Source organism: Eleutherodactylus coqui, chromosome 9, assembly GCF_035609145.1.
Source record: "Eleutherodactylus coqui strain aEleCoq1 chromosome 9, aEleCoq1.hap1, whole genome shotgun sequence".
Taxonomy (NCBI): domain Eukaryota; kingdom Metazoa; phylum Chordata; class Amphibia; order Anura; family Eleutherodactylidae; genus Eleutherodactylus; species Eleutherodactylus coqui.
In genome coordinates, this window is record NC_089845.1 from 126178195 (window position 1) to 126191545 (window position 13351).

Here is a 13351-nt window from a genome sequence, read left to right on the forward strand (position 1 = left end):
AAATGTGTATTGTCCTTTAGGACTGAAACTCTCTGGTCTTTAAAGGGGAAGACCATGAATACAGTAACTGAATGCAGACCTCCATGAATCAGTTAAACAGGATCCTTCTCAGATATAAGCATTGAAATGGCTTCGGTTCTCAGACAAGTTTCGGGGCTCCTTCGATCAGCTGATTGGTAGGAGTCCCAAGCGTGAAACCCCATTGATCAATCGACTTCTAAAACCCAGATAACTCCTTTAGGCAATTTTAGTGAAAAACGTCCTAATGAATACGTACTAATAGGATTTCCCGTTGTTTAGAAATTGCGGTCATTTAAAGGGGACTTTCCATTTTAATAATATAACACGTCTTCCTCCAATTTCTCTTTGCCAGTGTCATTGTCATGGGCGGCTCCTGAAGAGTCTTCTGAGTAACTAATGTTCTGCCGCCACCAAAACTATGTAGACTAACCTATTGGATAATGACAGGAGTTATTCATTAATCGCATCATCTCATAAAACTGCACTCTGGCCATTCACTGCAGGCTCATTGTCAGAAAACCGAACAACACAGAGGACCATGGGCAACTTCCATGTAAGCTTTATGTATGCTTGACATTGCATTGTGATATACGGATGTAGCAGAGTCGAGAACACGGCAAAGAATTTGAAACAATATATTGAACTAGTCTAACTTCTTCGAGTGTATGAGTATTTGTACTCGCAGGAGCGTAGCGTTTTTTACGCACACATCGGCATATTTTACTGTACTTTTTGCGCCTGCAAGGCATATTCATTTGGGAGCGGCAAACAAAAACGCACCAATTGAAATGGCTAATTAGTCTTAATGAGTTCCGGATGTGTTCTTGTTCCATTATTACGCAGTGTTTCACGCATCCCCTTTGTGCACCCCTATTGACTTCTATGGAGAACTTTGGTGTGCAAATACACAGAAAAATAAAGCAGGTTTTATGGGGGATTTTTGGCGCAACATAAATGCACCCGAAAATACGGAAATATGAATGAACAAATTGAAATCCATTACTTCTATTTTCTGCGTATTGCGTGTGTAAATTTTGTGCCGGCAAATACGTCCGTGTGAAGCCAGCCTCAGGTTTTACATAGGGCTGCAGGTAGCACTACTAGTAATAGAATGAATGGACAACGCACGGATGTACATGAGAAGTTCAGGTCTGTTACTTCTGCACACGGGATACTTCTGAGTGATTTATAATTCTACAGGACTAATAGTCAGTAAGAATCATTTTGAAATATTCATGTTTTATGTAAATTTATATCTCTTTATATATTTAAATAACATAATGAGTGGTATTTATCATCAGGGGGACTTTTGATCTCGGTGTTCTGGCAGTTGTTCTTCCCTTTTCTAAGTAAAGATTCGACAAAGTTTATCAAACGCCACATGTTGTTCATAAATTTGTCGCATCTTTAACCCTTCCCGCTGTAGTACTTTTTGTGTTTTGTTTTTTATTTAATTTTTTACTCCCCACAAAAAAAAAGTCATAACTTTTCCAGCGACATAACTACATGAGGGCTTGTTTTTGCAGAAGATACTATATTTTTCAACAGTTGCATTTAATGTGTCATATAATGTATTGGAGAGCTGAGTGGAGCAAAATAGAAGAAACCCCAAATTTAGTAAATTTTTCGGGGTTGTTTTTATGTTATTCACCTCGTGCAGTAAAAATAACATGTTATCTATGTTCTATGGATCAGTACGATTATGCAATTTATGTTTCTTAATGTTGTACTGAGTAAAGATAGGGCAAATTAAGCTGACAGACTAATAACCTAATATTCTGATGTGTACGAGCTGTAATAACGAACACAGCGTTAGGCCTCCTTCCCACGAGCGTGACGGGGTCCGCCGCGTAATATTACGCAGTGAAGCCCATCACGGCGCCCCCCAGAGCCCCTATACTTACCTGCGGGAGATAGCGTGAAATCGCTTCCCCGCCCACCACCGCCGCGTCACCGCCCGTCACCGCCCACCACCGCCGCGTCACCGAGTGTGTCACGTGACGCGGCCGGCCGTGTCACGTGACGCGGCCGGCCGCGTCATTTGGCGTCAGATGACGCGCGGCGGTGGGCGGGAAAGCGTTTTTTCACGCTATCTCCCGCTGGTTACAGCGGGAGATAGCGTGAACGGACGGCTTCCATTGACTGCAATGGAAGCCGTCAGTGCGTACAGCCCGTCCTCACCCGCAGAAAATAGAGCATGCTGCGGGTGAGGACGGGAGAAATCGCGGTGCGTAATTCCGCGCTGGAATTACGCATCGTGAGCATTGTGCTATTAGGTTCAATAGAACCTAATAGCTGCGGGCAGCGCAGCGGATTTTCGCCGCGAATTACGCGGCGGAAATCCGTTCGTGGGAAGGAGGCCTTAGGGTTCTTTCACACGAGCGCATAAACGTGACCATCTGAGGCATTGGTTTCCAATGCATTCGTTCACATCGGCGAATATACAGCGCGTAAATACGTCAGACCGTCAAAAATGGGACATATACGCGCCCAAAATATGTGCGCCGTATGTACGGTGGCTAAAAAGATAGTTCTGGAACTATCTTTTGGCTGATATACGGCGGCGGCTCCCATAGACTCCTATGTAGCTGAAAAAAAGGGAGAGAGAGGTAGTTTAGCTGCGTCCAACGCTGCGAAAACCTTACAGGTGCCGCTATGTAGGCATTGCAAGGCATCCAGAGGATCTTTGCAGAGCGAGGGTTTTCTGTGATGCAATGTATGTTTCCGCTAAAAACTTTGCACCCGGTAGTGTGGGTGAGCAAATACTGGCTGTGATTGTGGAAAAACATCAGTTCATGCAATTTTACGGCACGGCCGAGAGAACGCAAAAACGCATACGCTCATGTGAAAGAGCCCTTACCTTAATATTGTGCGAAAAGGTCTCTTCCAGAAAGATACAGGTGAATAAGTATCTCGTGCTATATGCTAATGAGCCCTGGACCGTCCGATGGGCGTTCCCTCTCTGCGAATGGTCCAACTCTCTTCCAGCCCTTTCCGGTAAAAACCACCCCTTTCTGACAACTTCAGCACTTCCCATCAGAGATGCCACAGGTTCGCTGGTGCTGCTCTTTGCGATCAGGCGCATGTGCCTTTGCTTATTCCAGATAGGCTGACGATGGCACATGCGCGTGACGTCAGTCCGGTTGGGGACCAATAACAGTACATGCACTCGATCACACAGTGTGGTGCATATGGGGTTGGATGTGTAACATCTCCAGTGGGAAGAGCAGGAGGCAAATTTTTATCGCATATATAGGTGCGGGAAATAATTCGCAAAATGCACGTATAAAAATCGTGTTACCAAAGCGTCAGACACGTTTTTAAATTCGTACATAAAGTGCGGTCCACTGCTATCCCCTGCTCTACCTGTTACAGCTGCAGCAGGGGATAGCGATCCACTCCCATTGCTTTCAATGGGGCAGCACTATATGTGCAAATTTGAGGATTGTGTGCAAATTGCGAAACGCTGTCCTATTTTTTGCAGGTGCGAATTTTATTTGCGTGTAAAAAATGGACATGTGATTGCTTTCATTGGAAAGCATTGGTTATAATAGATGCAAATTGAAAAGGCAACTATACACTCGTTTAAAATTTGCTCATCTAAATGAGCCCTAATAGGGCAAATATAGCAGACAGACTTCCTTTCAAAAAACTACCTATTAAAAGTGCTTTCTGTGACTATTTTTTGACTCCCATAACTTTTATTTTTCCATTGATCCAGCTGTGTGAAGGCTCGTTTTTTGCAAGATGACTTGTAGGTTTTATTGATACCCTTTTGGGATACATATTACTTTTTGATCGCTTATAATAAAAAAATCTTTTATTTGACTTATTTCTACATCTTGTTCTATCGAGATATGCTATAGGCAATCAATCATCTGTGTGGCATGAGGGGCATTCGAGACATTACAGTCCTGATTGGAACATTTAAATACTGCTGTCAGGACTGACAGTGGTATTTAAAGGGTTAACAGCTGCGACTGGAGGTATCTCCGATCCTGGCTGTCATGGGTTGGTGTCAGCTGTCAAAGATAGCCAACACCCGCTGTGTATGGAGCGATCTCGGCTCCCAAGCCAGCTCCCTACGCAGCCATCTGATGTGTGCCGAATATGCACATATGTCTGGTGGACATCGCCCAACTGCTAGAATGAGATTGCAACAAAGAGTGCAACTTTTGAAAAGTGGAATGAGAGGCGCTGTGTAAGGGTGCCTACCCACCAGCATTTTTTTTTCTGCTGCGAATTCGCAGCGTTTTTTTTCCAATTGTTAATGGGACTTTCTAATGTTAAAAACGCAACGCAACTTGCGGTTTTAGTGCGTTGCGTTTTTAACATTAGAAAGTCCCATTGACAAGTGGGAAAAAAAACGCAGTGAATTCGCAGCAGAAAAAAAAACCGCTAGTATGTAGTCAACCTAAGGCCGGTCTCACATGACCAGGTTTGAATTGCGGAATCTGCGACTGTCACCAGCACGGACAATCTGTGGTATTCTGCATGCATTCAAGCAAGAGAACATTCGCATGTCCGCTCAAATGAGCTGTCAGCGATTGCAAATTCTGCTCGCGCTGAAAAAATTGCAGCATGTATTATTTTAATGCGGATTCCGCATGGAAGTCAATGGAAGCCATCCAACCCGCGTCATCGCCTAGCGACCGCGCAGGAAAAACAAAGTTTCGAAAAAACATCTGTACTGCACATGTCTGATGCAGTACAGAAGAAATTGAAAGAAGACAGGTACACTTGGACGCTGGCAGCGGTCAGGGTCGGGTTCCGCTGCGGGCTCCCGCATGCGGAATCCGATCTGTCCGTGTGAGACCGACCTAACATTTGTTCTTTTTGGCGTAAATCAATAATACATTTATCTCAATTGATTTGCACAAAAAAGGCAAAATGTTCGCCAGAATACTGCCACAGCAGCAGTGATAGATACAATGCCTATATAGAATTATCATACAATGATCCCTTAGTGCTCGTTTACTGGCCATAGTTATTTGGGCCCGCACAAATCTCATAGTACTAATGGGTTTTCCATTACTATCAGGTTCAGGGAATCCCATAATGTGACTATGGTCTGGAATAATGTGACTTTTATCTCCACGATTTATCATGATGAGAGCTCAGTGTGGCATTCTTCCATCAATAGTCAGACACGGGGGTTTATCGGCTCGCTCACACCTGCTTTAGGACTTTCTGTTCTCTGTTCTGTTTTTGGAGCAGAGAAATACATTTAAAACAGAATTAACCCTTTCCAATCCAATTTGTATCCTGGTTTTCCTAGGAGGCTTATTCTTTTTCTGCTGTTATACAACGGCGCTATCTGCTGGCTAAAGCCAGTACTGCATCAGCTGACACGTTGGATAGGCTCCGACAGCAGAGAGGCTGGCAATATACAGTAAGAGAACCCAAGCGGATGTCTTCCAACATCGGAGCTGTACAGCCTTAAATCATAATGTCTTCAGAGGTCAGACAGTGGATTGGAAAGGGTTAACCGTTTCTGTTTTCCCCATTGATTTCAGTGGGTTTTCAAAAAAAATGGAAAGCTTTCAGTTTGTTTCCATTCTGTTAGGTTTCCGTTTTTTTAACAGAACAAATAGCACAATCTGAACTGAAATCAATGGAGAAAAAAAATGAAACTTTTAAGTCTGTTTAAAGGGCGAAAACACACTTCCACAGGCGCAACTACTCAGCAGTCCAGAGTGCAGCTGCACCTCAACAAGGTCAATTTCTTCCCTGTCGATGGCTTTTCAAACTGCGCGCCAGAGCACAGGAGTTTGTAAAAAGCCGTGGGAAGTTAGGTGCCGCCCAATCTTTGTCGCACGTAGTGAATACATCGTGGAATGTCTCGGACGTAATATTAATATTTGAGAAATCCCAATAGTGAAAATGCAAGCCGCCTTGTAGTCCCGATCTTAATTACTGTTTTCTCGTCCATTCGCATCAGGTGGCTGCGGCGTATCGGTGAAAAAATACACTGCAGTGCAGTAATTTAAGAATGACTACTAAGGCTTAAAGGGGTTGCCCCGCGGCAGCAAGTGGGGTTATACACTTCTGTATGGCCATATTAATGCACTTTGTAATGTACATCGTGCATTAATTATGAGCCATACAGAAGTTATTCACTTACCTGCTCCGTTGCTAGCGTCCTCGTCTCCATGGTGCCGTCTAATTTCAGCGTCTAATCTCCCGATTAGACGCACTTGCGCAGTCCGGTCTTCTCCCTTCTGAATGGGGCCGCTCATGCTGGAGAGCTGCTCCTCGTAGCTCCGCCCCGTCACGTGTGCCGATTCCAGCCAATCAGGAGGCTGGAATCGGCAATGGAACGCACAGAGCCCACGGTGCACCATGGGAGAAGACCTGCGGTCCACCGTGGGTGAAGATCCCGGCGGCCATCTTCGCAAGGTAAGTAAGAAGTCACCGGAGCGCGGGGATTCGGGTAAGTACTATCCGTTTGTTTTTTTAAACCCCTGCATCGGGTTTGTCTCGCGCCGAACGGGGGGGGGGCTATTGAAAAAAAAACAAAACCGTTTCGGCGCGGGACAACCCCTTTAAATAAAGCCGTCTGTCTTCTTTTCCTGGCGTTGGACGCAGTCACACTCCCTCTCCCTCCCTTTTTTCAGCCCATGTAGAAGTCTATGGGAGCTTCCAGCGTATCTCATCTAAAAGATAGGGCAAGAGTTATCTTTTCACGCACCGTATTAAATCGGTCGCTGGTATGCTATTTTTGCTGGCACGATTTTTTCACGCGCCAAAAAAAAACGCTCATCTGAATGAATACATTGGATTCAATGCTTCAGATGGTCACAATTTTTGGATGCAGCTACAATAGCTGCGTATACACGGTCGTGTGAATAAGGCCTTAGACTGGCATATGAAACACTGCTCTAAGTACATAGACCCCGATATATAAGGAAAGGAAATTCTGATACATTTGTTGCATCTTTAAGACCTGGTTTCACACGGCTGAGAAACTCGTGCGAGATTTGTGTGCTGCGAGACGCACATATCTGGCACAAATGTGAACCCCATTCTTTTGATTGGAGTCATATACACAAGTGATGCAGTGCGGGAAAATATCACGGCATATCCGATCTCTTCGCGTTCCTCAGAATGCATCGCCCATTGATTTCAATGCCTCGCATGCTGTGTGATGTGCATGTGAGGTTTCCCATTGAAAGCAATGAAAAACACTTCTGATCCTCTATTACACATGAAACTCGCACGAGAGGATCGGTATTTCACAGATATCGGCCCGATATCGCGCTCGCTCCTGTGTAGGTAGCCTAAATTGGTGAAGGGAAGAAAAGCTGCTAGAAAACTGTCGTCAAACATCCTCCTATAGCGCCATTATGCTGTGGTATTTAGATACAGGGCTAATACAGCCAACTGGCAGTGGAAAGCATGGCTACATCCCTGAGGAGATAAGGAATGAACCCCCCAGAGAAGTAGCCCATGAGGTGTTACTATGGCGCCCCAATAGTTTGTCTCTCCCCTCCCCTTCACCCATTTAGCCAGCCATGTATTACTGTAGTTTAGTCATTATGCAGTGTCGGCCACAGAAAAGTAGCCGTCACCACACTCTTAGGCCGGCTTCACACGAGCGTGACAGGCTCCGCCGCGGAATATTCCGCGGCGAAGCCCGTCACGGCGCCTCCCAGAGACCCCATACTTACCAGCGGAAGATAGCGTGAAGACGCTTCCCCGCCCACCGCCGCCGTATCACGTGACGCGCCGACCACGTCATATGATGCGGCGGCGGTAGGCGGGAAAGCGTTTTCACGCTATCTTCTGCTGTGTTACAGCGGGAGATAGCGTAAACGGACGGCTTCCATTGACTGCAATGGAAGCCGTCAGCGCGTACACCTGCGGCAAATAGAGCATGCCGCGGGTGAGGACGGGAGATTTCACGGTGCGGAATTCCGCGGTGGAATTCCATATCGTGAGCATTGTGCTATTAGGTTCAATAGAACCTAATAGCAGCGGGCAACGCAGCGGATTTTCGCCGCGAATTACGCGGCGTAAATCCGTTCGTGGGAAGGAGGCCTTAGGAAATCTGCCTTTGTTGCCTATAGCAACCAACCACAGCACGGCTGCTTTCATTGTACCTCAGCTTCATAATAAACAGCAACCAATCACAGAGCAGCTTTCATTGTACCTCAGCTAAGAAATGAAAGCTGCGCTGCGACTGGCTGCTATGGGCAACAAAGGCAGATTCTCATGCAATATGGAGCATATCTTCAACTCCAGTTTACTGGCATACAGAAGTCACCGTTTTAGGCTTTATTCACACGAGCGTTCTTACACAGCTCTGTAGCCGATTTTTCATGCCCGGCCGAAAAATGCAACTATCCGAGGCATTGTATTCCAATGCATTGGTTCACATGGGCGAATTTGTGGCGCGTAAAACATTACACCGGAAGAAATAGAACATACGAGACCGAAATCGGCAGGCGCTTTTACACACGGCAGGAAAAGATAGTTCTGGATCTATCTTTCGACCGATAGATGCTGGTTAGAGATGAGCGAGCACCAAAATGCTCGGGTGCTCGTTACTCGGGACGAAATTTTCGCGATGCTCGAGGATTCGTTTCGAGTAACGAACCGCATTGAAGTCAATGGGCGACCCGAGCATTTTTGTATTTCGCCGATGTTCGCTAAGGTTTTCATTTGTGAAAATCTGGGCAATTCAAGAAAGTGATGGGAACGACACAGCAACGGATAGGGCAGGCGAGGGGCTACATGTTGGGCTGCATCTCAAGTTCCCAGGTCCCACTATTAAGCCACAATAGCGGCAAGAGTGGGCCCCCCCCCTCCCAACAACTTTTACTTCTGAAAAGCCCTCATTAGCAATGCATACCTTAGCTAAGCACCACACTACCTCCAACAAAGCACAATCACTGCCTGCATGACACTCCGCTGCCACTTCTCCTGGGTTACATGCTGCCCAACCCCCCCCCCCCCCCGCACGACCCAGTGTCCACAGCGCCCACCAAAGTGTCCCTGCGCAGCCTTCAGCTGCCCTCATGCCACACCACCCTCATGTCTATTTATAAGTGCGTCTGCCATGAGGAGGAACTGCAGGCACACACTGCAGAGGCTTGGCACGGCTAGGCAGCGACCCTCTTTAAAAGGGGCGGGGCGATAGCCCACAATGCTGTACAGACGCAATGAGAAATATAATCCTGTGCCACCGCCATCAGGAGCTGCACACGTGGGCATAGCAATGGGGAACCTATTTGCCACACACTATTCATTCTGTCAAGGTGTCTGCATGCCCCAGTCAGACCGCGTTTTTTTTATAAATAGTCACAGGCAGGTACAACTCCGCAATGGGAATTCAGTGTACACCCACAGCATGGGTGGCTCCCTGGAACCCACCGGCTGTACATAAATGTATCCCATTGCAGTGCCCTGGACAGCAGAGCTAACGTCAGATTAAATGCAGATGGGCTTCGGCCCACACTGCATGCCCCAACCTGACCGGGGTTTTTAATTCATAGACACAGGCAGGTACAACTCCCTATTGTGAAGTCCCTGTGGACCGACAGCATGGGTGGGTGCCAGGAAGCCACCGGCGGTACATAAATATATCCCATTGCATTGCCCATCACAGCTGAGGTAATGTCATGTTTAATGCAGGTGAGCTTCGGCCCACACTGCATGCCCCAGTCAGACTGGGGTTCTTTAGAAGTGGACACATGCAGTTACAACTCCGTGTGGACCGACAGCATGGGCGGGTGCCAGGAAGCCACCGGCGGTACAAAAATATATCCCATTGCAGTGCCCAGCACAGCTGATGTAACGTCAGCTTTAATGCAGGTGGGCAAAAAATTAATTGGTTTACACTGTAGGCGAGGGCCCCAAGAAAATTGCTGTACCAACAGTACTAATGTACGTCAGAAAAATTGCCCATGCCCAACCAAGAGGGTAGGTGAAACCCATTAATCGCTTTGGTTAATGTGGCTTAATTTGTAAATAGGCCTGGAGGCAGCCCAGTTAAAATAAAAATTGGTTCAGGTGCAAGTTTCAACGCTTTAATGAGCATTGAAACGTATAAACATTGTTTACAAAAGTAATATGACTGAGCCTTGTGGGCCTAAGAAAAATTGCCCGTTCGGCGTGATTACGTGAGGTTTCAGGAGGAGGAGCAGGAGGAGGAGGATGAATATAATACACAGATTGATGAAGCTAAAAGGTCCACGTTTTTGATGGGGATACAGAACGATGCTTCCATCCGCGGGTGCAGCCTACGTATTGTTTAGGTACCGCTGCTGTCCGCTGGTGGAGAAGAGAAGTCTGGGGAAATCCAGGCTTTGTTCATCTTGAAGAGTGTAAGCCTGTCGGCACTGTCGGTTGACAGGCGGGTATGCTTATCTGTGATGATTCCCCCAGCCGCACTAAACACCCTCTCTGACAAGACGCTAGCCGCAGGACAAGCAAGCACCTCCAGGGCATACAGCGCGAGTTCAGGCCATGTATCCAGCTTCGACACCCAGTAGTTGTAAGGGGCAGAGGCGTCACGGAGGACGGTCGTGCGATCGGCTACGTACTCCCTCACCATCCTTTTACAGTGCTCCCGCCGACTCAGCCTTGACTGGGGAGCGGTGACACAGTCTTGCTGGGGAGCCAGAAAGCTGTCAAAGGCCTTAGAGAGTGTTCCCCTGCCTGTGCTGTACATGCTGCCTGATCTCCGCGCCTCCCCTGCTACCTGGCCCTCGGAACTGCGCCTTCTGCCACTAGCGCTGTCGGATGGGAATTTTACCATCAGTTTGTCCGCCAGGGTCCTGTGGTATAGCATCACTCTCGAAGACATCCTAACATGAAGTCAGCCATGTGTGCCAGGGTACCTGTACGCAACACATGGCTGTCCTCACTAGGAAGATCACTTTCAGGATCCTCCTCCTCCTCCTCAGACCATACACGCTGAAAGGATGACAGGCAAGCAGCATGGGTACCCTCAGCAGTGGGCCAAGCTGTCTCTTCCCCCTCCTCTTCATCCTCCTCATGCTCCTCCTCCTCCTCCTCAAAGCGCTGAGATATAGACAGGAGAGTGCTCTGACTATCCAGCGACATACTGTCTTCCCCCGCCTCTGTTTCCGAGCGCAAAGCGTCTGCCTTTATGCTTTGCAGGGAACTTCTCAAGAGGCGTAGCAGAGGAATGGTGATGCTAATGATTGCAGCATCGCCGCTCACCATCTGGGTAGACTCCTCAAAGTTTCCAAGGACCTGGCAGATGTCTGCCAACCAGGCCCACTCTTCTGTAAAGAATTGAGGAGGCTGACTCCCACTGCGCCGCCCATGTTGGAGTTGGTATTCCACTATAGCTCTACGCTGCTCATAGAGCCTGGCCAACATGTGGAGCGTAGAGTTCCACTGTGTGGGCATGTCGCACAGCAGTCGGTGCACTGGCAGATGAAACCGATGTTGCAGGGTGGCAGCGTCCGTGTGGGACTTGCGGAAATGTGCGCAGAGCCGGCGCACCTTTCCGAGCAGGTCTGACAAGCGTGGGTAGCTTTTCAGAAAGCGCTGAACCACCAAATTAAAGACGTGGGCCAGGCATGGCACGTGCGTGAGGCTGCCGAGCTGCAGAGCCGCCACCAGGTTACGGCCGTTGTCACACACGACCATGCCCGGTTGGAGGCTCAGCGGCGCAAGCCAGCGGTCGGTCTGCTCTGTCAGACCCTGCAGCAGTTCGTGGGCCGTGTGCCTCTTCTTTCCTAAGCTGAGTAGTTTCAGCACGGCCTGCTGACGCTTGCCCACCGCTTTGCTGCCACGACGCGCGACACCGACTGCTGGTGACGTGCTGCTGCTGACACATCTTGATTGCGAGACAGAGGTTGCGGAGGAGGAGGAGGAGGAGGAGGGTGGTTTAGTGGAGGAAGCATACACCGCCGCAGATACCACCACCGAGCTGGGGCCCGCAATTCGGGGGGTGGGTAGGACGTGAGCGGTCCCAGGCTCTGACTCTGTCCCAGCCTCCACTAAATTCACCCAATGTGCCGTCAGGGAGATATAGTGGCCCTGCCCGCCTGTGCTTGTCCACGTGTCCATTGTTAAGTGGACCTTGGCAGTAACCGCGTTGGTGATGGCGCGTACAATGTTGCGGGAGACGTGGTCGTGCAGGGCTGGGACGGCACATCGGGAAAAGTAGTGGCGACTGGGAACTGAGTAGCGCGGGGCCGCCGCCGCCATCATAGCTTTGAAAGCCTCCGTTTCCACAACCCTATACGGCAGCATCTCCAGGCTGATAAATTTGGTTATGTGCACGTTTAACGCTTGAGCGTGCGGGTGCGTGGCGGCGTACTTGCGCTTGCGCTCCAACACTTGCGCTAGCGACGGCTGGACGGTGCGCTGAGAGACATTGGTGGATGGGGCCAAGGACAGCGGAGGTGAGGGTGTGGGTGCAGGCCAGGAGACGGTAGTGCCTATGTCCTGAGAGGGGGGTTGGATCTCAGTGGCAGGTTGGGGCACAGGGGGAGAGGCAGCGGTGCAAACCGGAGGCGGTGAACGGCCTTCGTCCCACCTTGTGGGGTGCTTGGCCATCATATGCCTGCGCATGCTGGTGGTGGTGAGGCTGGTGGTGGTGGCTCCCCGGCTGATCTTGGCGCGACAAAGGTTGCACACCATTGTTCGTCGGTCGTCTGCACTCTCAGTGAAAAACTGCCAGACCTTTGAGCACCTCGGCCTCTGCAGGGTGGCATGGCGCGAGGGGGCGCTTTGGAAAACAGTTGGTGTATTATTCGGTCTGGCCCTGTCTCTACCCCTGGCCACCGCACTGCCTCTTCCAACCTGCCCTGCTGCTGCACTTGCCTCCCCCTCTGAAGACCTGTCCTCAGTAGGCGTAGCAAACCAGGTGGGGTCAGTCACCTCATCGTCCTGCTGCTCTTCCTCCGAATCCTCTGTGCGCTCCTCCCTCGGACTTACTCCAATAACTACTACCTGAGTGATAGACAACTGTGTCTCATCGTCATCGTCCTCCTCACCCACTGAAAGCTCTTGAGACAGTTGCCGGAAGTCCCCAGCCTCATCCCCCGGAACCCGGAAACTTTCCAAAGGTTGGGCATCGGTCACGACAAACTCCTCCAGTGGGAGAGGATTCGGAACCATTGCTGCCCATTCTGGGCAGGGGCCCGAGAACAGTTCCTGGGAGTCTGCCTGCTCCTCAGAATGTGTCATTGTAATGGAGTGAGGAGGCTGGGAGGAAGGAGGAGCAGCAGCCAGAGGATTCAGAGTTGCAGCAGTGGACGGCGCAGAATTCTGGGTGGTCGATAGATCGCTGGATGCACTTTCTGCCATCCACGACAGAACCTGCTCACACTGCTCATTTTCTAAT

The 13351-nt window shown here is 49.2% G+C and overlaps 1 protein-coding gene across 1 annotated transcript in view; it reads left to right on the forward strand.

Moving 5' to 3' along the window:
* Positions 1-546: 546 nt before the first annotated feature.
* Positions 547-13351, forward strand: part of ANXA13 (annexin A13) — a 56259-nt gene continuing 43454 nt past the window's right edge. The window contains exon 1 of the mRNA XM_066579031.1: positions 547-574. Coding sequence (XP_066435128.1) covers positions 560-574 — 15 coding nt within the window. The 5' untranslated portion in view covers positions 547-559. The remainder of the gene's footprint in view (positions 575-13351) is intronic.